The following is a 24,068-nucleotide window of genomic DNA, read 5'->3' on the forward strand; positions in this document are numbered from 1 at the left end:
TCTCTCTCTCTCTCTCTCTCTCTCTCTCTCTCTCTCTCTCTCTCTCTCTCTCTCTCTCTCTCTCTCTCTCTCTCTCTCTCTCTGTTCCTCCACTACTTCCATTTGAATCGTAAATAATACCGGAAATTCCTGAACTGTTCTCTACAAATTGTTGTCAAAGCGAGGCGCTGTGATCGCTCGTTGCGCGTCGGTTTCGGCCATCTTTAGTTGACGAGCCAGTGCACGGTGGAGAACTGTTTCCTGACTGTGTGAGAGGGAAGCAACTTGGTGGACAGCGTGCGGGATTAGTGAGTCACCAGTTTCGCTCGTTTTGACGGAAGAAGCGCCCATCGTTACTTGGTAAACGGTAAATATAAAGAAGTAACGAATTTTTATGTTCTCTAAGGGTATTTTAGCTAAACGAATCATTTTCCTCTCGTACTTGGTGTTTACGCTGGGTGTGTCAAAGTGCTGTGGTATATCGCCCCACATTCTCCACACCCTTCACACCCCCCGACCTTACTGCCATCTCTTCCCCGTCTTCGTGCCCCTCCGTCCCAGTCCCGCTCGCCGTACAATTGTCAGAAAATGGTGATGCATTGCATTCTCGAGCCCTTTGTTATGCCGTGCACCCACGCGTCCTAAACTTTTATTGCTCCTAAGGAAAATCGGAACATCCGGCTTCCATCGCACCTGACGACCATTTCGTTAGCTGATACAGCACGACGCTCATTCGTTGCAAGCGAAAAGTTATATCTGCGTGTCTCTTCGCGGCGCGTACAAAATTACTTTTGGATATTTTACGGGTATCTTTTTATCTCTTAGCGTCGCGACGACCGACTTCTCGCGTCCTACGGATTCCTAGGGCTGTACAGTGCGCGTCTTCTGATTAGACGGTTTCTTACAGTCTCGACATTACGGTATGTCATAATCGTTATGTACAATGGTGATTTAATTCATGGTTTTGGATTGTAGCTTATGATACCTTATGGTGAGAATACTTTTTTTTTAACGCAATATTCGGGATATTTTTGAGATTTTGTAATAAGAACCGAAGAGAATTTAGAGGGTGTCTGTATTTTTTTGTATATATTATTTCTTTGTTAGAGATAATTATAATTTATGGTGTTTTGTATTTGATAATTGCTGTTTGGCAGGTGTGGAACGACTCGCCCGTTACAACCATGAGTTACCAAATGTCGTCAAGTCAGTCTAGACCCAGTAAGTTTGATTATGTGGTTTCAATTATTAGTGATGTGTATATAGCAGGTTTGATAGAAATAAAATAATTTTTTTGCAGTGTCCCATGGAAATTACCAGGGACCTGGTGATCTACCAATGGGATCTGCGAAAGAGCAGACATTGATGTGGCAACAGAACTCCTACATGGGAGATTCTGGTATCCATTCTGGCGCTGCCACTCAAGCACATTCTCTGTCTGGCAAAGAAGATGATGAGATGGAAGGAGATCCACTAATGTTTGATCTAGATCAGGGTTATGCCCAGGGATTTACACAGGATCAAGTCGATGGTGAATATCATAGCTACATAGGAAATCCCAAAAATATCAAATATGGAATATCAGGTACAACTGAGATAACTTTCCTCATTCTCATTTACAATAGAAATGAATCAGCAGCTGAGTCACACTCGATCCCAGCGTGTACGAGCGGCCATGTTTCCGGAAACATTAGAAGAAGGTATTGAAATACCATCAACCCAATTTGATCCAGCCCAACCGACAGCAGTGCAACGTCTTGCTGAACCAAGTCAAATGCTAAAACATGCTGTTGTCAATCTGATCAACTACCAGGATGATGCGGATCTGGCGACTCGTGCGATTCCTGAATTGATCAAGTTATTGAACGATGAAGATCAAGTAGTGGTTTCACAAGCAGCCATGATGGTCCACCAGCTTTCAAAGAAGGAAGCCTCCCGTCACGCTATCATGAACAGTTCTCAAATGGTAGCTGCCTTGGTGCGAGCCATTTCTAACAGTGACGACCTGGAATCCACCAAAGCTGCAGTTGGCACATTGCACAATTTATCCCACCACAGACAGGGTCTTTTGGCCATTTTCAAGAGCGGTGGCATACCAGCCCTGGTCAAATTACTCAGCTCACCGATGGAGTCTGTTCTGTTTTATGCTATCACTACCCTGCACAACTTATTACTTCATCAAGATGGATCAAAGATGGCTGTTCGTCTTGCTGGAGGATTGCAAAAGATGGTTGCTCTACTTCAACGTAACAATGTCAAATTCCTTGCCATCGTTACAGACTGTCTGCAGATTCTTGCTTATGGAAACCAGGAAAGCAAGCTCATCATCTTGGCTTCGCAAGGACCCATTGAACTGGTGCGCATCATGCGTTCTTACGACTATGAGAAGCTTCTTTGGACGACATCTAGAGTTTTGAAAGGTAGGGTTTCATTTTTTTTACTCTTAAAAGTAATATCAAATACTGTTTCTAATAGACCATACTTAGAACGATATATTCATTCAATTTAAATGATTTCCACGAAGCCTAGTTATATATTATCCGACACACCTTGCCAATTTATTACCTACTCAGGCTGTATGCTGATGATGTAACTTTAACGCTACGCCAGATACCAGCTTATCCAGGATTGGTTAAGATCCTCTATCTTGAATAAATCCCACATGTAAACATTCTTAAGACATGTTTACACATTTTTATGTTTAGCCTGTTTACTGGTTTTAAAAATTCCGCTTAATGAAGTACGCTTTAATTTTTTCATTCTGTTCATAAGCATTGAATTTTATTTAGTATTAAACAAATGTACTTCCTATTCCCTTGCAGTGCTTTCGGTATGCTCCAGCAACAAGCCTGCCATTGTTGAAGCAGGTGGTATGCAAGCACTAGCAATGCATTTGGGAAATCCGAGTCAGAGACTCGTTCAAAATTGTTTATGGACACTGCGTAATCTTTCCGACGCGGGGACAAAGGTGGACGGTCTTGAAAATCTTCTCCAGGGTCTGGTGCAGGTTCTTGCTTCCAGCGATGTAAACGTCGTTACATGTGCTGCAGGCATTCTGTCCAATCTAACGTGCAATAATCAGCGTAACAAGGTATGTGAGGAACTCGAAGAGATTCGACCCTAGCTATAGTCTCTCATTAACCTCCAACATTTAATTTCAGGTTACAGTGTGTCAAGTTGGCGGAGTTGACGCTCTGGTACGCACCATCGTGAATGCCGGTGATCGTGAGGAGATCACAGAACCTGCAGTATGCGCTCTGCGCCACCTGACCTCCCGTCACGTAGAAGCTGAAATGGCGCAGAATTCAGTTCGCCTAAATTACGGTATTCAGGTGATAGTGAAGCTGCTGCATCCGCCTTCGCGTTGGCCTCTAGTGAAGGCCGTCATTGGTCTGATTCGCAATTTGGCACTTTGTCCTGCCAATCATGCTCCACTTCGAGAACACGGCGCCATTCATCACCTCGTCAGACTTCTGATGCGCGCTTTTCAAGATACGCAAAGAGTAAGTTTTTTTTTTAATTTCATGTAAAACCATCAGTAGAAAAATTAAAATATTTTAATGGTGCAATCTTTTATTTTATCTTTCTTTCTCTCCATAGCAACGGTCGTCCGTCGCCAGTACCGGCAGTCAACAGGCATCCGGTGCGTATGCCGACGGCGTCCGCATGGAAGAGATAGTCGAGGGTACCGTAGGTGCTCTTCACATCCTCGCCAGAGAGTCTCACAATAGAGCCATCATCCGATCTCAGAACGTCATTCCGATCTTCGTTCAGGTATAATTTGCTTCGTTATTTTTTTCACCCCATTGCTTAAAAAAAAAGTATTCAGCATCTACAGCGAAAATATTTTTTACTTGCTGCAGTTGCTGTTCAACGAGATTGAGAATATTCAGCGCGTGGCAGCGGGTGTGCTCTGTGAGCTGGCAGCCGACAAGGAGGGTGCCGAGATGATAGAACAAGAGGGTGCCACAGCACCCCTAACGGAATTGCTGCACTCGAGAAATGAGGGTGTCGCTACATACGCAGCCGCCGTTCTATTCCGCATGAGCGAAGACAAGCCTCAGGAATACAAGAAGCGACTGTCCATGGAGCTGACCAATTCCCTATTCCGCGAGGACACCAATCTGTGGAATAATGCTGACTTCAGCATGGGTCCAGACTTACAGGTAACGCACGTGCTAAAGGAAAGAACACAATGCGCGACGCTTCAACAGCGCCGTGGCTCAGTTTAGCCGAGATTTGCGTGTATTTTGACTGTCATTTTTACGCCGAGTGCGCGAAATAGTTTCAACCAGTGCCAATACACATACAATATATATATACACACATTTTTTCATTCACGTAACATATCACTCTTGTTTTATCGCTTGGCTTTTTAGTAACACTTATTGTAAGCGCGATGCTTCGCATTGCTCGAATAATTAATACGCTATGAAAACGGTCATAAATTAAGCCACGGTTCGCAGAGTGACACCTATAGTAAAAACCTAGCATACCATCACCACACGTATACGTAGGAACAGCACCAAGTGCTTGCTTAATTACCCTTTTTTTTATTCTACGTATTTTCGTGTACAGTTTTACTTTTTTTTATTCTCCTTTACTTTCAGTATGAAAGAAGTAGTGTAGAATCCACTATCGTCCCGTGTCCATTATTCCAGTACGCACAGCCCATACATTCTTTCACAGTGAAAAAGACTAGAGGGGAGAGAAACAAGAAATAGAAATGTATACACAGATGCTTCACTGACGGTCGCTTCTCGAAAAGAAGCTTCGAACCTTTGACACGGAAACACCGCCTCGATAAGCTTTCGCATCGGTAATGTCATAACGTTGTACACACCAAAGATTCATCGCTACGGGTTCCGTATGCCTAGTCAAAACGCATTATCTCAGTACACCCAAAGAGTTGATTTGTTGAGGCTATTAATGAATCTAAAATTATCATCAAAGACTTTACGAGGCGTTCGATTTATTTTTAAACTCTACTCGAGGCGTGCCTAGATGCGACCTGTTTCTTTTTTTTTTTTTTTAAACTTCCCGCTCTCCGTCTGACAATGTATTGTCAGTACGTAAACACGACATTGTTATCGGTAACCGGCAGTTCCACCGTACACACACATAATTCAAGTCCTACGCAACTTCCTAAAATGAATTGCTTAAAAGTGTAGCGTACTTCAAGCTCTCTTGTTCCTTGTAGAGGACGTCAGTGTAAACGTACGCCTAGCGGAGCGACGGCTGGTAGATCGTGTAAACGAATAGAGAATAATTATCTTTGTCCGAGTCACAGACAGTTTGCAAGCAACACGCATTGAGAATCCCCGCATGAGCCAAGAATGCATTTTGAGACCCTCCTTTTATAAAGTGTCGCACGAAAGCGAGGAGAGAAGCCCAAGAGATTATAAAGAAAGTGAAAAGGGAAAAAATCTTAATACGTATCAGCGGAAACTCTACGCACGTACGTATGTCAATACGAAGTAATGTAAAATGGGCCGTGCAGAGCTTCAATAGACGAAATCGAATTATTCTCATTGTCATTAACGTTCGCTCTTTTCCGCCAGTACTTTTCGATACTAGTATCGGCCAAGTAACGTGACCCCGACGTCATATGACCCCCAGGACGTATACCTACGCATCCAGCTTTACGTTAAACCGATAAGTTTTGTGTTGACCTATGCTACCTAATCTCCAGGACATGCTTGGCCCTGATCAAGGCTATGATGGTATGTATGGACAAGGACCCCCTAGTGTACACAGCAGCCACGGAGGTCGAGGTTATCAGCCACAAGGTAAGTCCTCGTACCATTAATTGATAACAGACACAATTGTCCTTAATTATATCACATAATAGATTAATCCGCAGGGAAACATACAGGAACGTAAATTTGGAGTTACAGATCAATAAGTACCATAGTAGGAAGCGTTATGTGCATTGCGATTGTGCCCTAAGTTTAAAGTATACATAATATACTCACACATGGGATATCAATATCTAAATATATAATATTAAATCTGATAACGAGATCAATTTCGATAGTGCAAGCCTGCGCGTGCTAATTGGCTAACAGAACGTATTTTTTTCCCTCAATGACTATATCTCTTTTTCTTTTTTTTTTTTTCTTATCAAATAATTTATGTACTCTCTTCTATCGTAACCAATGATAACGCTATCGTCAATGGGAACATACCTAACACTTCGTTATTTCAACAGCAGCTTAACCCCCCTTCCTCCCCACGGACTTATATTTAAGTACAGGCTATCAAGAATATCTCGCAGTAACAAATAGGTGATATTCAAAATTCCCATTATACGTGGCTTTCTCTGTGTAACATATTTGTTGTTGTTGTTGGCTTGCTGATCAAATGTTGTTTAACAATAATATTTATTCAGATTCATGTTTTTGTCTTGCCTGCTTGATTTTACGTTGCCTTGCGTGCGTGACTACAGTGCCTGCCATCTGGTATTACGTATGTGTTTTTCGTACCACGTTGTTGCACTTTTTAAGATACTACATATACATATACTGTGTACCATAGAGATATACGTTATATACCGTAAAAAACATACTATATATATATAGATATATTTGACGTGATTATAATAGCACAGCACGCCCCATGCATCATAGAAGTGTTTCTCACTCGAGATACGCGTTACTATACGGTTACGGCCATTTTATATATTTTTTTTTTTTAATTTGAATTATATCGATAGTATCGTATTGCTTTCACGGTGACTGCAGGATACTTCACGACTCCGCATGCGATATATGCACTCGTCTTGTTTTACTATTTTACGCTGGTACACGCGGGTTTACCGTATCCGTCTGTCGATCTTTCATCGTAATCATAATTCTGTAAAAGGATACGCGCGATGAGTTCTAAGTGCGTAATAAAACTGTGAAAACTATGTTAATTTCATCGTGTTCTTTCGCGTCGTGGGTATCGGTATTACGAATCTCTGCGCTAAAGATAATTCGAGACTCGGAGTAATAATGTCTGACGGCTGTGTGGCCGAGTGGATCGGTGAATGTAAAAAAGGGATATATGGGAAGGGATTAAGAGAGAGAGAGAGAGAGAGGGGGGAGAGAGAGAGAGAGAGAGAGGATTGACGAGAGAAGCAACATGGCTGATTCTGGTTGAACGTATGAAAAGGCACGCAATCAAGAAACTCTCTCGTGGCTGCCGCGTAATTTGTCTGCCTTTCATCACGTTCCCTTTTGCCAGGCTGTGTTTATCGAAGCTGAAAAAAAAAATCAATAGCACACGACGCCCACTTAACTACCTGCTATTTCCTCCTCGAAGACATTTTCCGAATGCCGAGCCATACCGCACGTCATGTCCGTTGGGACTTTCGTTCAATCAACTTTGACTCGCGTTGTCCCCGTGAAACATGTCGTGGTCTTACTTTGTCCCTTGTATGTGTCTCGTTTTCCTATTTTTTCCTCTTTTTTCTATACCTCTCTCTTTTGGCTCTCTTAAATATTGGAATTCTATCCTCCCTCGGCAGACACAAACGAACCCGCGTGGTCTGGTAAGGTTGGGACGTATAAAAGCCCCTCGGGCTCGCGAAACAAACATGGCGTCTCCGTGCGCACGACTCGCTGATATTGATTCCACTCGTTTTAAATGGACGAAAGCCCTCTTTGCGCTTACTCCTCAATGGGACTGTACCGAAGCGTTTGGTTTCTTCAAAGAAATGCAATTGCAATTTGCGGGTGGTACTGTACGGTTTTGGGGTGGGGTCTGGGTATGGTCGTGCAATCATGTCAAGTGGATGTACCAAGGAAGGATATGTCCTTGGTACGTGATAGCTTTAATATGACATTGATGAAAAATTTACATGCAATGATTATTCATTTATCGCTTGATATTCACAGGTTATGACCAGATACCAATAGACTCGATGCAAGGATTGGAGATCGGCGGGGGATCGACGTACGGAGCGATGGACACGATGGATGTGGCGCACGAGGGCGATCTGAGCTTTGATCATCTGGAGGAGCTACCAGCACCACCTCAGGATAACAATCAGGTCGCGGCCTGGTACGACACCGACCTATAGGCGATTACAACGGCCGAAGCCAGGGCAAGAATGAGATCGTCGACTCCTTCCCTCCTCGATGGAACAATCGAAATTTTAACTCGTGACGTTTCGTTTGTGAAAGCGTTGTCATGATCTTTTTTTTTTTTTTTTTTTTTTTTTTTTTTTTTTTTTTTTTTTTTTTTTTTTTTTTTTTTTTTTTTTTTTTTTTTTTTTTTTTTTGGTATTTTTAATTAATTTTTTCATTCGTTTATCTATTCTCCCTACGTACGGACGCTCGTTACTGCGGTTCGTCCTATGATCCGCCCTCTTCTTCGTTTACTCAATCGGGGCGCCATACTGCTGCAAGGCACAGTGGCACGAAATTTTAAATATAGGCAAACGATTATCACTAGGAGACGAACAATTGTACTTTCAATATCGTAAAGACTGTATGGCCAGGGTTATCATGCTTTATGTGTCTATTTACCGTAATCGCAAGATTTTACGATTCTGACCTGTGACCCCCTTCTCTGAAGACCCCCCCGAACTTTTGTTCCGATCTACATTTTTTTGAACTATTTCACGGCTCGTAGAGATATGTAACTAGAGGTAGATAATTATTCTACAATGTATTTATGCAACGCGTGCGTGCTATACGTAAATTAATGATACGGCTCCGCGACGACGACCTTATCGAATGACCGTTGCAATTCGCGTTCGTCGGCTTATTAAGACGAATCTGCGTACATGGATGAACGGTGAAGAAACATTTTATACGTTCTTTTTTACCGAATCATCAAGAACCCGTCGATACTTTAGGTAACATGCGCAGACTAACGAGCGAGACAAATGCAGAGACTTGTTTTTATTTATTTCATTCTTTTTTTTTTTATATAAATAATAAAACGTTTCGATAGAGTGACGTACGGAGTGATTATAATTATATAATTGCCATGCGGCTGTCAATACTGGAAATAATAAAATAGTGCGAATACCTTCAAACGAAATAATTCACGATTGCGTCACCGGGACAGTCTCGCTCTGAAAATGAAATGAGTCTGCCAGTTTAATTGTCTTTTTTTTTCTCTTTTTTTTTTTAATGATTTTTATCATCAAAGACGTCGCCATTGTTGTGCGTGCGAAAAGTCAGAGCGGTTGACATGAAACTTTTTCATGTATTATCTAGTATTTCGAAGCTAGCATAACGTTTTGTAACGATGCCTCGCGTTCGTTCGACAAGTATTGATAGTTTAAGGTACAAGATGACAGACCGTTTCCGGTCGCGCGAAACTGAAAGAGGAGGAAGGAAACAGAAATTGAAACGAGCAATTCGAACGTTGGAATAGCATCGCACATCACGTTAGGGACCATCCTCTCTCTTTCTCTCTCTCTCTCTCTCTCTCTCTCTCTCTCTCATTCATAAACCATTCGTCGAATTTTTATTTAATAAAGTGATCTATACGATATGAACTCATATCAATGGACGGAAACAAATACCAGATCGATTAGCAATGTCAATGCTCGGTGATCAATAATCCCAACCGATCTGCATAAACCCGATCGTCAATTTGTTTCGATCCGTTGTCATTCTTTTATTGTAACTAACATGTGTACACGCCTCACTAACCGGAAGTTACCCAGCGGTCCTAGGAAAATTTCAATCGCGTGGCTACATGTACATTTTCACTGCAAGTCAGATATTTTATTTGCAGTATCGAATATTCATGGCTCTCGTACCTTCGTTAATTTTTTTTTTATTCGATACGGCGAGCGACCATCTTGTTTATGTTTCCCTTTCGCATTTCGTATTCGCAATCGCGTAAGATCACCGCGAGAGTGCCGCGAGGATGCGACGAGAGTTTCGGCTAGCGACGTAAAAAAAGATAAGAGAAAATCAGAATTGCAATGCAAAACTACGAAAAGCAAATGGGGGAAAAAACAAAAATGGCGCTCGTTTTTATACCCGGCGCGAACGGGCTACTACGAACATGAAGAACTAACTATTTATATCGTTAATCCGAGTATTAGTCGTTCGAGTATCAATAAACAATATGAATAAGGTATAAACGATATAAAAAGAAAAACTTTCGCATTACGCATTTTACAGGGTAGTAACGTTTAATTTTTAACGTACACGTATGAAGTACCTACGTAAAGCAACTCTGCCGTGGGTATGCGAGGCGTATGGATCAATGGAAGAAAAATAATGACGTCGCGTCCCTCGGCATCGAGATGTATTAGAATTTATTGATAAGAAGACACGTAATTCGTACACACATGTATATGTATCGTTTAATTGTCCATATGAAATAAAGTATACGAGTAAGTCTAAAAAAAGAAACTGTGTGTAACCTTTTAGAGTATATTTACAACGGCGGCCATGTTTCTTACTGCTGTGTTTATCTGTCAAACGGAATTATGTATCTTCAGATGATTGATGGAAATTTTAATGTATCCTTGATTAACCATCATCATCATCCAGCAGTAGCAATATGTATCTATTCCATGTAAGCGTATAGCGTCTCAAGCGCCTTATTCGAGTGACGCCAAGCGTCGCCGTTTAACCGTTAGAACGACGCTGTTACTTCTTGACGTAATCGTTAGACGCTTCAACTATTCTACTCTGGACCGTTACTTAGACTGCGTCGACAGTATCTCTTCGGTTAATTAACTACAGACGTTTCTTCGACTACTGACCTATACATCCTTTGGAATTCCGATTACGCGACGGTTTCTTTATGCTTCTCAAAAGGTTATGTCCTTTGGCTAGAAATTTTCTTTGAATCGATACAGAAACAATGTCACGGATTCTGAAATGCTATTATTGATACTGAAGTTTGCTCAGTTTTAAAAGTAAAGAACTCCTACTTATCGGCAGTCAGTTAAGTCGATGTTAACCATATAAGTCATCCGAGCTTCTAATGAGAAGAAAAATCGTAAACGTTTCTGGTAAACCAATAAGACATATGAAATAACGTGTACACAATTACTTCTACTTGTAAATGTCAGAGCGTGTTACCACGAAGAGGTTAAGTGTACTTTAGTTTAGGCTAATTTGCTTGAAGAGGTCTGCCAGAGCACACACAGCTATAATAAGGAGTCTAAATGCGTGAGACCGTATAATTGCTTCAGAAATGATAGCGATGTGCGTTGAGAATAATTGAAAAAGTGTAAATACACCAGGCAATTTAATTTTGCTCAGAAGCTTTATGTGCAGGCTACTTTCTTATTTGTAATCTAAGAATTTGGACTGTCGGATAAGAAATCTTAACGAGTGTCGTGCTTTTAATTATTCCATGAATTATGTTAACGAGCTAAGAAAGCATATAGGAAACATTTGTCCTTGGGCGAAAATTAGTAAATTAAACAGCATCCGTTATAACGTTTTAAAAATGTTACACAGAATCTATGTTTATCTTTTTTCTATATAAGGTCAGGATATTATGCGCTCTATAAAATAAATCCTGCTACTCTGCACTAAACCATAGCGAATAGATTTTGTTGGGAATGGCTAAAGGGATATCGTCTTCCCGGTTACGAATTGAGAATAGACTCACGGACAATCCAAACTCTTAATGTCAGGATTTTCGCTCGAGCGACCCGCGTTCACAACGAGCGACCCGCGTTCACAACGAACGACCCACATCCATTGAGGACCGGTGTCAACGGTGTTTTGGCCAGTGGGAGCTCTACCAGGCCACTCTTCAGGCGCACATTCACCAGGTCGCTAATCGCTGGTCGACGCTCGCGCGGTTTGCACGTACCAATAATTCACATTCGAGCGTCCTTCGGTTTTGACACTTATTTGTGTTGTTGTTTCTCCGTTAAGACAGCAAAAGAATCTTCCTCGGCGTCTCTTCGGCAAAGGAGATGAGGTAGAGTAACCGGACGGAGTCTGGGTGAACGTCTACGTCCAGGGACCGTTTGCTGATCATTGGGAGCAGAAGTGAACGGTGCAGGTGAGTTTTTAATTGGCTGATGGCAGAGAATGCAATTATTAGGATATAAAGTAAAGTAAATGAAGAATCCGTTCCGGTTCAGGAATCAATGCTAGTAGTATAGATCTCAAGGAGACCTTGAACATTTAAAATTCTTCTATGCACCTTGCATATTATTTATATGTGATTATGCATTGTTTTACATTGCTTGAAATTTATCTTGACAGCAATATACATATGCAGTATATGGAGAGGTACCTTAAGTTACCTTCACATTCTATCCTTTCAAGGTTAATAAATTCTTCTGGATCTAGATTACAGTCTCTGCTTGGTCCTTTCAAATATATATTCACTGTGATACACATGTGCGGTCAACCAGCGACCGGTTTGAAATACGTCACTGTACCAATGTCACGATATTCCTTATGTATATCAGGTAACAAAGATACTCGGTGGTAGCATCGCTTTAGTTGAATTCAAACTGAACGCGCTCATCGCGCTGCTCCAGGAATAATCGTTTATACCAATTTCGCGTAATTGCACACTACACGGCAAACGGCGCGACAAATCGCTCTTATCCATCCCATTGATCTCCCTGTACCATTGTTCTCGATTAACCCTGCACCGCAGTTATGAGATAACCTGTAAGACAGTCAGAAAGTCAATTTTACACATAGTAATTATAGCTCCACTTGCGTAACGAACTAATGGCTTGTCTCGAGCATTTAAAAAAAATGACAATGACTATAACGTAATTACCTGCAGAACTAAATGATTTTGCATAATTAAATACCGTGTCGATTTTATGTCTTTTTTGTCAATCAAAAATGAGCTTTTTATCCATCCGCATTGTCTAAGGGCATCGGTCACGTGGATGCAGGGGCAATTTTACGCTGGTAACCGGTAAGACGTGAAAGTGCAGCCACATGCAGGAGACTGGTGCCTCGCTACTTCGTCGCACGACAATCCCCCCGTACGGCTGGGTCGCTCGCGAGAGAAATTGCCTGTCGTTTCGTGAAGTTAGCGGACAATCAGAGTACTCATCTAACCGGGTATGCGAGTGGTCGGGCATTGCTCGCTCTAGCACCTCCAGGACTCTTGACGATTCTTGAGAACTCATCGGTCGCCAGCCTGTTAGAGAAAACAATAATATAAATTTGATGAAGCGTGTAACAAGCATCTATTCAAGCAGAAAGAAATAGAATTACAGGTAGAGATTCTCACCTGTTTCAAAGATAATAACAATAGTCGATTAAATAAATAACGCGATTTAATCTCGTGAATTTACTTGAAATTCATGTGAAATTCATCTGGGTAAACGTTTATTCGCTAACGGGACATTTAATGACTGTGCGATTCTCGGTAATTGCGATTCGTTACGTTTGTATAATTCATTAAATTTTTTTTCACCATCTGTCTTTTTATCTTACTTTTACAGAGGCCTTCCTAGTTCCAAGCTACAGTTTACGTTCTGGACCTGGTGAGAGGACTGAACTGTCTCTACCACTGGATCTATTACAAGTATATCCTTTCAATTTGACTATATTGACTGAAGGAAGTGACTGTATCTTAGCCGACGAGGAAGGTTCACCAGGTGGTGTAGTGCGTGCATACTGCTGTGATGTGAACGATGCTCTGTGAATTTGTCAATAGATCACCTTATCCCGTGATAATGTTTATGGATTTTTGGTAAACGTACGAATCAACGTGCAGTAAGAGTGATGGCACTGAGAACCCTCGTGAGAAGATAGTTAGTCAGTCATTGATGACAGTCAGTAGTGCTTGTGAAAGTGCAACGGTGCGAGGGAAACGAAAAGATCTAAGAGGATGACCGTGACGATGGAGCACAAACGAAAGAGTTCATGGGATTCAAAGGTGGGACAATAACAACAAACAATACAATAGGATGAATACTTAATAGGAGTTATGATTCACTAATTTGTACTTGGTGTAAATCATGGCCTTCCGGAGTCTGTCCATTTTTTTTACTTGCACTTTAATCACCATATAATATACCTATAGGTATATTATATGTTAATGATTTTCTCTTGCTACTGTACAGGCTCTTAACAGAAATTGTACTGGGACGAAATCTCATTTGAAATTGTAACCTGGCAATTATTCTTTTACGATTCAATTGCGAATCGAATTGTGCCGATTCCATGTGGCTTTCTCTAACGGAAGAAAGTTTATGCTCGTCATGAAGCTGATCAGGATATTCCTTCTAGTTACTTCCATACCCAGAGTACATCTTCTTGGGATCTACGTGTCTTTCAGGACGCTGATCTCGATGATACTGTCTCTTGCAGCAATCTCGCTTTATGGTGAAAGTGGCCTGCATATTGTCCAAGCCATATACATATAAGCGTGTGGTATCGCGATCCTTGGTACGCGTATTCGTATCTTCATTTGATTATGTATTTATTTGGTGTTACATAAAATCAATTTGACATCTGTCAAGATGTAAAAGTCTGGAAAAAAATTAACTATTAAGAATCAAGAAGGTTTTCGTTGTCAAACAGTCCTTATAATAACAATGAGCATACCTAACTGTACACTATGCCAACTGCTGATTTGGCACTACCAGATTGTACAATCTGCAGCCAGTGGTATAAGCAATATTTTATATTACAAATGCCAATTGTACTGTTGCACAACTTCAAGCGATTCCCGTTCAGTGTAAATTAGTAACGTAGACAGACAAGATTTTGACCATTTATATTTCATCAATGCATTAACATACCTGTATGAATGTCAAATATTTATCGTTACGTGAACCGTGCGTTAGGGACGGTACCTTCTAAGAAAAATATAAAAAATACCATTTTCAACAATTTCCTGTGGTGTTTCCGGAAAAGTAATAGGGAGACCAAAATTTATCTGTTAAGGTCTCAGGAGGTTTTTGTTCATGTGGGTGGACCACTACGTGTATCACAGAGACGTATCTCGACCTTGTTCTCGAATGACCTCCAGGCTGCGTATTGTATCTATAGATATACATATAGTGTGTGCATAGGTATGCTATATGTATACTAAGGTACAGTAGGTCAACTAGAAGCAAGTAGCTGATGCGTTACCTATAGGTGGGCCCGGTGTGTCGCTGGGTTGGGCTCTGGTTCTATATATCTGGCATAGTCTGATCCCGTTACTTCGCTTACTAACACCGAGTGTGATTGGCATCCGAAGGATAGTCACGCCAATATACACGCGATGCGCTCCAGATACGCCCATCTTGTATTTACACTGCTAGCTTTCCTAAGACTAGAGATTAAAAACTTCATTGTTTTCTATTTAGAACTCCTAGGGATTTTTGTAGAGTGAATAAACATACCAGAGCAGTTCACGAGTCTATCGATGCTGACGTTTGATGCCTGTTGCGACAGCTAGATGGCAGTGGAGTAAGATGCAATTTTGTAATACGGAATTCGAACGTTTTTCGTTAATGTGCGAAGGGATAACTGTCATAGAAATCTGGATAAATTAATAGATCGTTAAAGTGGCCGATTCGATTTTATAAAGTTTACTGAAGACTGAGTAAGTGTTATGTATGTTTCTATGGTCGGTAAAAAAATTTCTTGTCAAGTTTAGTTGGCAGGTGAGAAGAGGCACTGCCGGAAGCCTCGAAGATAATTTACGATTCGCCGGGGTTAATTTCGTGAAATGTCGATTACTCGAAAGTCAAACCTAATGAAATCGCAATCGCGTAACGTTAATGGTACTCTTCGTTCGCAGAGACACTTTCACATCTCTTAACGTTCTTTTCTCTCTGGCGGTACATTGTGGAAACCTGTCGATTTCCAATGGAGCCGCTGTGATTTTCTTGAACAGGCGACCGTATCGCGTCGTCACACATTGAAACGGTCTTTTCGTAAGTACCCACAGTATACGGAGAAGTTTATTTGATCGTAGCCCAGCATTCCTGAACTGACATTGAATTCTACTTTCCAATCTGATTCCTGGGGACTCGCCTTGAAATTACCTTGAGGCAAGTGAATTGTCGTGTAATGCCTTATTGAGAATGATACTGCAAAAGACAAAGAACTCATGTACACCTGAATATACGAATTAATTAATAACGTTCATTAAAACTTCATCGACTATCTTGTCTCCTTAAGTCACAAAGCAGACCAAGACTACAATTTTAGGTTAGACGGTTGCCCGAAGCAGTTAGAAATAGAAATTATAATTAAAATCATAAATATCTAAATAGCTTGGAGAAGTATATCTCGAGTTAATAAAATTGGCCTGCACCATTGTGATTCGTTGTGGCTATACAGTGCCTATAGTCAAGCTAGAAACTTTCGTAACTTGGCCGCACCATTGTTCCTCGCAGAAATTCCGTCAGCTTATTTCTCGCTTTACGTAATTCTCCAGACAAAATGCGTCTCCCGGTGGCTGTTGTTATCCGTGCTCCAGCTGTAACGCGATTCCATTGTGAGACACGATATTGCTTACGGAATTGATATTCACACCTTGTTATACACTTAAGAAAAGATACGGCATAATGCAAGTTGTTCTTCGTTTATCATCATGCTTGATCGGTTCTGATTGGTTTCCGATTCAATTATTCTCAATGCTTCCTATAGTCACTTTAATAAGCTCCATCATCAAACCGTAGTACTTCGTGATTTAACGTATCACGATTAAATTCTTATTCTCAGGCTCTTTTGAATTTCATTTAATTAACGATATTCAGGCCCAATCGTATCGATCATCTATTGCTCTTTTGTTCCCAGGCGAATGGGCCCGATTCTCTGGAATGTCAATCAGCTCTTATTCTTAGATCTTGCCAGAGATATTTACTCTCCCTCTTTAATCCAAGAGATTTTTCTTTTGGATACCAGGAGCAGGAAGGCAATGGAACTTAAAATCCTTAGAACAAGATTCGCCTGAACTGTCTGCTGGCAGGAATGGCGTGACCTTTCGAAGATCCTTTTCACGGCATTTATTTGTACTTACTACACTCTAAAGATACTTCCATGATCGTTGGACCGTGTGCTCAGTGTAACATTTGAAGGAGGGCGTAGGCCGCCTACGTGTACGGCCCTGTATTTTCTAAAGGAATGGGGATTTCAAAGGAATCTTGCATGGGGATTCGCTTCTACTAGGAGTGCCTGTTATTAAAATAATTTGTAATACTCATATTTACAAATTTTTTTAAATTCACATAAAGATTCATAATGATTGTCTCTGAATATTGATGTCGGTTTGACAAATAATTTCATAGCTCTGTTAGAGCCTTTATAGCAACTCTATTAGTGCAAAGTCGTGACGGGTTAGAATTCTCATAAAAGAAGCCAGAGAGATATTCCATTAGCGAAGTTGATGAAGCCCACGCCTCTACCGATGTCTGTACTCTCACAAAACGTCATTTCCCAAGTAACAACTGTCTCTAGGAAGCGCTGAGAATGACATCAAGGGTCGCGCCGCTGAATAGTAATGGCGTCGGTTGTTATATGTTTAACTTTATCAGCTGCTTTATTTATCAGCTTTATTTGTCAAATGGTTTAAATAAATTTTATTTCTTTCGTATCTAGATCTCAGTCAGTACCGTCAGTACCAGAAGATTCAGTCGAGCCGGAACACCAAGTTCCATTTTGTCATCAGACAGTGACATCCGTTTCACGAGGAAGCTCGGTGGTCAATACAGATGCGGATGCTGCGTCCTTGCTGCCTTCCTTCTCTTTCTACTCTTCTCAGGAGTCTCAATATATCTAGGATGTAAGTACACAAGAAAATGGAGAGCCACTGCCAGTAAAATTCATCCAGAAGACGGTCGTAAGTCCCTCCTGGGTTCTAATCGAGGAACCGCAGGGTAACCGAGCTGGAACAGGGACTCCAACGGTTCCAATAGGAAGCCCATTGCCAACCCAAAGCCATGAAATTAGCAACGATACACCGTGACCATTTGGGAATGTCTTCGTGGCTCATGGAATTTATAGACTGTGAACTCTGAGTAATTACTACGTATACGACACGTGCTTTGTCTGAGTTGTACAAATTTTTCGTCAGTGTGAACGAAGCCTAAATCTTTATAAAAATAACAGCTAATACCAATAACACAATATATATGATATTAAGTATTTATATTCTTACTAATTTTACACTGCGTATTGTATCAGACTGTACATAGACTCTACGCACTACACGGGGTCCTTGTACACTCTGGTACACGAATGAGGATGGGATCTTGATGATGCGGCCAGGACCCATTGAGGTCTTCTTATAAGTCTTGAGGCCCAACGGTGTAACGGTCTGACTGACCGAGTTACACTTACTGTACCATATATATGTATACTGGTAGGCTAATAATTGTATGTCTCACTTATTCTTATACTATTTTGTATACCGGACACCTCTCTTCTTGCACTTAGTGTTCGGATCTCTCTCGTTAGTTTTACATACTAACGTATTCACGTAGCACTTTCCTCTTTGTGAACTCTCGAACTGTAGTAAAACCGGATAGGCACGAGGAAAGTTACTTATTGCAGTGCAGCTGTATGTCGACACGCTCTGCGGCAGGTATATTGCATTAAAGAATTGGTTGGTATTAGCGTAAATAATTTTTATATGAAATTACATGGGTAACAATTATTTTGTTTTATTTTATTGATTCTTAAAGGAATGTTGTATATGTTACGTTCTTCTAGAGAAGGTTATGTCTTTTTTTTGTCGGAGTTAAAAGATGAAAGATCACAGATGCTGCTACTGTTTAGATTCGTCCCAGTCTCGCGTCTACAGAAAGTAACGGTACAGCCGAGTTACTGTAGGCGATGCTCGTGAGTTACACTCTTACATAGGAATCGACCTTAAGCCCAGAGATACGTCCTTGTAGGATTTGAATTCCATTGGAGCAAAGAGTACAGTCTTCTAAGAACGTTGCAATCTCGAGCGAAAATACCGTTTGGAATTTTTGAAAAAAATCATTGAGGAATAAAAATATATTTTTTACAGGTACTAAAAGTTCAATTGATCATTGTCAAACGTCAATGTACAACATAAGATAAATAAGAAGAAGTAGTATTTGTAAGAAGTTTCTTCAGTGCTCTTGCGAAACCTTGCGTCTAGCGAAACCGCATCAGCTCGCGTGTCTTTAACAACAAAAAAAGAAGTTGTCCATATATAGGGTACAAAATGGCGGATCTATAGTATGGTGAAAGGTGAATGTTGAAAGGCACCTGCACCTTGTCTCTTTACATTTTTATATTTCTCTTTAACCCTTTCTCGACGACTGGCTGATATCTCTATATCTATATACGTAACTACGACAGTCTGTTGACTCAACGTTACTTTAATTTCTAGACACGTTCCTGACCTCGGACCCACCTGGGGATCAAGTCTTCCTGGCGACGTTCCGCGTTACCGACGGCGACACCTTCGTCGCAGAGCTTGCTGATCCCTCCACCGAAGCTTTCAGGATTCGCTCGCGCGAATATCGTGACAGATTGAATCTTGTTTTTCGTCGTAGCGGCTTGAAGTTGCCGTTCTTGGCTACTGAAATTTTAGCTCTCGATGGGTAAGTTCAATGAATCATGGTTGCTGACGTTTTAAAACTAAGTTTTTTGTAGAGGTGACATCTGTCGAGATAATCCTCGACCTTATCTTCTGTAGATAATGTCACTGGAATTCATTGCGTACTCGCTGCTCGTAACTATTGAGCAATTCGTGTCAGATTTTTAAAGCTATTTCAGTTTATCGCAATTGTTAACTGGACACGTGAGCTGCGTCCGCATCAGCAAGTTTTGGGAGACTTTCCAATTACTTCAGCTTTGGCAAACAATTTCGTGTGATTGTTGTGCAATGTAAATGGTTCGAATGAACCTCGTGTTTTGATTTCATAAAGGCTATACGTGGAATGTGCAGACAAGAATATTGAATATACAAATTTCCACTGATGATAATATTCAAAATTAAATTTTGTACTTTCTATATGTAAATTTATCGATTTTCAAGCAAGAATGTATTTAATGATAATTTATTATATCTTTCATCAAAGACACAATCATCCTAATCGCACTTAGATTACATAGTATATGCTCACCGGAGCATGTGTATGCTTACGTGCGTATAACTACATTGAAAATTTTCAAGTTCAAGTAGAATAATTTCTCTAATTATCATGTTACACTTTAGAAATTTATCAAGGTTACGTATATTCAGTATTCTGTATCTACGTCTCTCGAAGTGTATGAGTAATTCAACTAAAGTACTCTAAGAATATCACTACTGTTAGGACTGTAATAAATTGTTGGAAACATAGCATAAATATTCGCTCGTGTCTACGTGCGTTGTTTTTACATAAAATTTTACGAAATTATTAGTCAGCGATCACGTAAGTTCAGGGTACCGTAAGAGAAATTTTTTAAAGACATCTCTCGGCTAACCCGGATAATAAATAGCTTGTATCGGCTAAAGTAAAAGCGGTAGTTCCTCCAGCTGACGAATCATGTTTCTTCTTCAGCGTTGAAGGACGCGACCTAGTGGTACACTTTGACGTGCGTTTCGATCCTCGCTACCAGACCATCAGGGTACCAGACATTGTTGACATTCTGGAGTATGAGATTAATCCGGCGACATCAAGATATTTAGCGAACCTGACCATTGACCCGAAAAGTCTTGACGTCCAGGAAAGCGTTGACGCACTTACCGCCCAAGTCATCCTGCAAACTACAGCGTCGACGTTACCGCCTACGACGACACCGCCACCTCCGAGAAGATGCACGAAGCTTGAATTGCCTTACTGCAAGCATCTTCCTTATAACGTAACGTCCTATCCGAATATTTTGGGACACAAGTCGTTGCTCGATGTTCAAAATGATGTTATAGCGTTTAGGTAACTAAGATTTATAAGAAACTTTCTTTATATTGATATTTTATGCTAATTAATATTTTTGGTTATATAATTATCATTTTTAGAGAGCTAGTGGACGCCGAATGCTATCGAATGGCGTATGAATTTGTATGTCAAGTTTTACAACCGGCTTGTCTTCCGGGTGAACCGGAAGACGTTCTCCATTTACCGTGCAGAAGTTTCTGCAGGGAATTTTGGGCAGGATGTGGCAGTCGACTACCAGCTAGAATCAAAGATGCCTTGGATTGTTCGAATTTTCCGGAATACGCTGATCAAGGAACCTGCAGACCAAAACCTGGTATACAATTATTTATATTATTATTAATAATCAGTGCAAATGCATTTTGAAAATTTATTATCCGCTTTTAGGATGCGTTCAGGATCTTCAAGCTAAAGCTTTATCCCCACGTATCTGCGATGGGATAATAGACTGTCCAGATTTATCAGATGAGAAAAATTGTGCATACTGTCGCGACGATCATATGCATTGTGGAGTAGGCCGTATGTGTATTCCGTCAATCAAACGCTGCGACGGGAAGATCGACTGTCCAAACGGGAGCGATGAAAAAGATTGTCGTATGTTTTAAGAAAAAAAAATTATAAGTGTAACTTCTTTGACGATTACTACTGTCGGATCAATATTAAGAATTATTATTTTGCAGTCACACTTGCAAAGAGCATTGGGTATGTTAAATCGCTACCTGTGGATACGCCGCACGCTAATAAATACAGTAGCGACGGTTATGTCGTTTTCAATGAGAAGGGCTCGCTCGGTAAACTCTGTACTGAAAATCTAAATGCGACATTACCGACGCCGGAAATGGAAAACGTTCTCCAGACAGCTGCTAGTTCACTCTGCAGTCTGTTGACCTTTAAAGGATTGGAATCCGTAGAGGTCAGGATTGACGACGAGGAGGATACACAATATGTTCACATGGAAGATCCTTCTGCTTCTGAAATTACATTTGTAAGGGCGCCATGTCCTAGCAAGGAAGTTATGTATGTACGCTGTTCTGATTTAGGTAAGTTAAAATAGAAGTACAACTAATATTTTACTTTCTACTTTTAAATCAAATTATATCGAACAGATTCATTTATAATTTTCAGAATGCGGTGTGCAGCCTCTGAGAACTAACACCGGTACCCAAGGTTTAAGTAAAATGGCGGAACCGGGCGATTGGCCATGGCACGTTGCTCTTTTTAAACAGGAAGTACACGTTTGTGATGCAACCCTGATAGCCGCTGGATGGCTTCTTACTACAGCATCCTGTTTTCAGGGGTAAGAAAAATGAATCTCATTAAAATACTTAAAAACTTGATACTAAAACTTGCGGATCTCGTACCAGCCAATGTGAAGGATTTTTAGTTAAACTTTCGTCTCCTTTTTAATTGTTCAATAATTTCACGACTTTTTCTTCCCCGTTACGATTCGCTGCACGATTCTCTCGCGCTTCTTCTTAGCGGGAAAGCAGACCTACTGTATGTTTTCAGATTCTAAAATCAAGCGTGACATTTTTTATTTCAACCGCATACTCTTACATATATTTTTTTCATCAGTTAACAGTAAATTACGGTAACTAGAAACAATGTTATACTTTCAGACAACCAAAAGCTGAATGGTCCGCCAGATTGGGAACTGTCAGACTCTCAAGTACATCTCCATGGCAGCAAGAACGTAGAATAGTGGGTATGATAAAGTCACCAGTCGAAGGAAGCACTACAGTTCTTCTTAAGCTGGACCGTCCTGTAGCTGCATTTTCGGATTTTGTACGTCCCGTATGTCTGCCTTCAAGTCTGGACCCACTTCCGGTGAATGCGTCTCACTGTAACACACTTGGATGGGCTAGAAATCGTACGTATACAGCGCATACCAACCACGGCAACTAATTACTGTACATTTAATTACTTTACCTTGATTATATATATACAAAACAATTATCTATCAATATACCTATAGAATGATTACGACTCGTTCTGATTACGTGAAATTCATACTGCAATACAAGTTCTGTACTCTATGGTAATGTATCGGTTGAAATATCATAGTGAAGGTCCCTCTTACGTAGAGTCAAGCAAACTCGTTCCTTTACATAAGTAATCTGGGACATAATCAAGCGTGCATTCCTATTGCATCTTGTACAATTCAACAAAACCTTAAGCGTCCATTGATTCTTAAGAAATATGAATATAGACTATGCATTTATGAGAGAAAAAATTCAACAGGTCATAATGTTTATTTGGTTCCAGGTGATATTTTGCAGAGGGTAGAATTAAGACTGAGCGCCATGGAAAGATGTGAGAATATTAGTATAGCCTCTGTTAACAGTGTATGCACAGAACCAGCATACTCAACAGATGATTGCAACGTAAGTTCACTTATCAGCACTTTGATATTCATTGCTCTAAAATTACTCTGATTGTATAATTGAACTTTAATTAGGAGGAGGAGGTTGCTGGAAGTCCCATGCTGTGCTTATTGGCAGACGGACAACGTTGGGCCTTGATGGGAGTTGGTAGCTGGAGAATAGCTTGTTCGAAAGCTGGTACTGAAAGGCCACGTCTTTATGATCAGATCTCGTCGAACATCGCCTGGATCCAATCAACAGTTGGATGATCAATCGATTGATGAATTGGAACAATTCGTTCTAGAGACTTGGACGTCGCTGGACGAATAATCTTAGAATTTGAAAGATAAGAGATAAAAAAAGGTCGACTTTTAGATTCGATGATTTCTTCTCAGTCCGACCGTTCAGTTTTTGAATTTAATCGTCAATCAGGTTGGTCCATGGATAATGGATACTGCTTGGGAATGTTATTCCATTACATTCAATTCACCTTCGGTACGTTATGTGTTGGCACGTAGGTTGAAGGTTGCAATATTAATGAAGTAAAATGCACGCATTGGTGGCATTTTACTCTTCTCTCATTTGCCATTGTTCAAGGACTGCATAAAGATGCTAAATTCAATAGTATTCTGCAACTTCGTGCGATGCAGCGAAAATAGGTATAGATTGAAATATATATCAGTGTAAATATATGTTTAATATAAACACGTAACGTTATCCCTTGATGCCTCCCTTAGACTAGAATAGTATAATACATCACCTGACTATAGGTATTCTCTATTTCTGTGAGGGATCAATTACAATTGTATCGTTTAACTTATTAAAGATCCATTCGTACCATTAAATATATGCACCATCCTTTAGTATATAAACGTAATTCTAAATCGCTTCTTAGCTATATAAGTCCTTGATCGATTTTAAAATAATTT

At 40.5% G+C, this 24,068-nt stretch overlaps 2 protein-coding genes and 1 long non-coding RNA gene across 15 annotated transcripts; 2 read left to right on the top strand and 1 right to left on the bottom strand.

Moving 5' to 3' along the window:
- Window positions 1–190: 190 nt before the first annotated feature.
- Window positions 191–10,342, top strand: LOC107272528 (armadillo segment polarity protein). Of its 7 annotated transcripts, XR_003061270.1 has the most exons (12): window positions 827–970; window positions 1,137–1,200; window positions 1,280–1,510; window positions 1,605–2,399; window positions 2,802–3,070; window positions 3,141–3,482; window positions 3,580–3,753; window positions 3,843–4,145; window positions 4,590–4,798; window positions 5,180–5,437; window positions 5,541–5,768; window positions 7,860–10,342. XR_003061270.1 is itself a non-coding variant. In XM_025089864.1 (11 exons), the coding sequence occupies exons 3-11, from the start codon at window positions 1,164–1,166 to the stop codon at window positions 8,042–8,044; spliced, it is 2,433 nt and encodes an 810-aa protein (XP_024945632.1). In that variant the 5' UTR covers window positions 194–346; window positions 805–899; window positions 1,137–1,163; the 3' UTR covers window positions 8,045–10,342. The 7 variants fall into 7 exon arrangements, 5 of the variants coding, with proteins under 5 accessions (XP_015605239.1, XP_024945632.1, XP_024945633.1 ...); XM_025089864.1 differs by lacking the exons at window positions 4,590–4,798; window positions 5,180–5,437 and adding an exon at window positions 194–346 and having other exon boundaries at window positions 805–899; window positions 5,672–5,768; XR_003061271.1 differs by lacking the exon at window positions 4,590–4,798 and having other exon boundaries at window positions 831–970.
- Window positions 10,233–15,805, bottom strand: LOC107272530. Of its 5 annotated transcripts, none has more exons than XR_003061274.1 (7): window positions 15,021–15,803; window positions 14,766–14,930; window positions 14,490–14,686; window positions 14,184–14,414; window positions 12,703–13,074; window positions 12,212–12,585; window positions 10,233–11,980 (listed from the first exon to the last, which is right to left on the bottom strand). It is a non-coding gene; the product is annotated as an uncharacterized LOC107272530 (long non-coding RNA). The 5 variants fall into 5 exon arrangements; XR_003061275.1 differs by having other exon boundaries at window positions 12,202–12,585; XR_003061273.1 differs by adding an exon at window positions 14,055–14,117 and having other exon boundaries at window positions 11,971–12,585; window positions 15,021–15,805.
- Window positions 12,984–23,984, top strand: LOC107272529 (atrial natriuretic peptide-converting enzyme). Of its 3 annotated transcripts, none has more exons than XM_015749756.2 (12): window positions 12,984–13,153; window positions 13,382–13,818; window positions 17,481–17,664; window positions 19,246–19,459; window positions 20,405–20,776; window positions 20,860–21,092; window positions 21,164–21,370; window positions 21,457–21,816; window positions 21,902–22,073; window positions 22,396–22,646; window positions 23,042–23,160; window positions 23,235–23,984. In XM_015749756.2, the coding sequence occupies exons 2-12, from the start codon at window positions 13,771–13,773 to the stop codon at window positions 23,406–23,408; spliced, it is 2,334 nt and encodes a 777-aa protein (XP_015605242.1). In that variant the 5' UTR covers window positions 12,984–13,153; window positions 13,382–13,770; the 3' UTR covers window positions 23,409–23,984. The 3 variants fall into 3 exon arrangements, with proteins under 3 accessions (XP_015605242.1, XP_024945635.1, XP_024945636.1); XM_025089867.1 differs by lacking the exon at window positions 12,984–13,153 and adding an exon at window positions 13,184–13,305; XM_025089868.1 differs by lacking the exons at window positions 12,984–13,153; window positions 13,382–13,818 and adding an exon at window positions 17,368–17,391.
- Window positions 23,985–24,068: the final 84 nt, after the last annotated feature.

Source organism: Cephus cinctus, unplaced genomic scaffold (assembly GCF_000341935.2).
Source record: "Cephus cinctus unplaced genomic scaffold, Ccin1 Ccin1_scaffold1184, whole genome shotgun sequence".
In the NCBI taxonomy this organism is placed as follows: Eukaryota; Metazoa; Arthropoda; class Insecta; order Hymenoptera; family Cephidae; genus Cephus; species Cephus cinctus.

Bases quoted from the DNA above. Each gene is read 5' to 3' on its own strand.
- LOC107272529 (XM_015749756.2), top strand. From the start codon at position 13,771: ATGACCGTGACGATGGAGCACAAACGAAAGAGTTCATGGGATTCAAAG. The intron at 20,777-20,859 runs GTAACTAAGATT...TATCATTTTTAG, and splicing joins AATGATGTTATAGCGTTTAG to AGAGCTAGTGGACGCCGAAT. The intron at 22,647-23,041 runs GTACGTATACAG...ATTTGGTTCCAG, and splicing joins ACTTGGATGGGCTAGAAATC to GTGATATTTTGCAGAGGGTA.
- LOC107272528 (XM_025089863.1), top strand. The intron at 1,511-1,604 runs GTGAATATCATA...CATTTACAATAG, and splicing joins TACACAGGATCAAGTCGATG to AAATGAATCAGCAGCTGAGT. The intron at 5,769-7,859 runs GTAAGTCCTCGT...TGATATTCACAG, and splicing joins TCGAGGTTATCAGCCACAAG to GTTATGACCAGATACCAATA.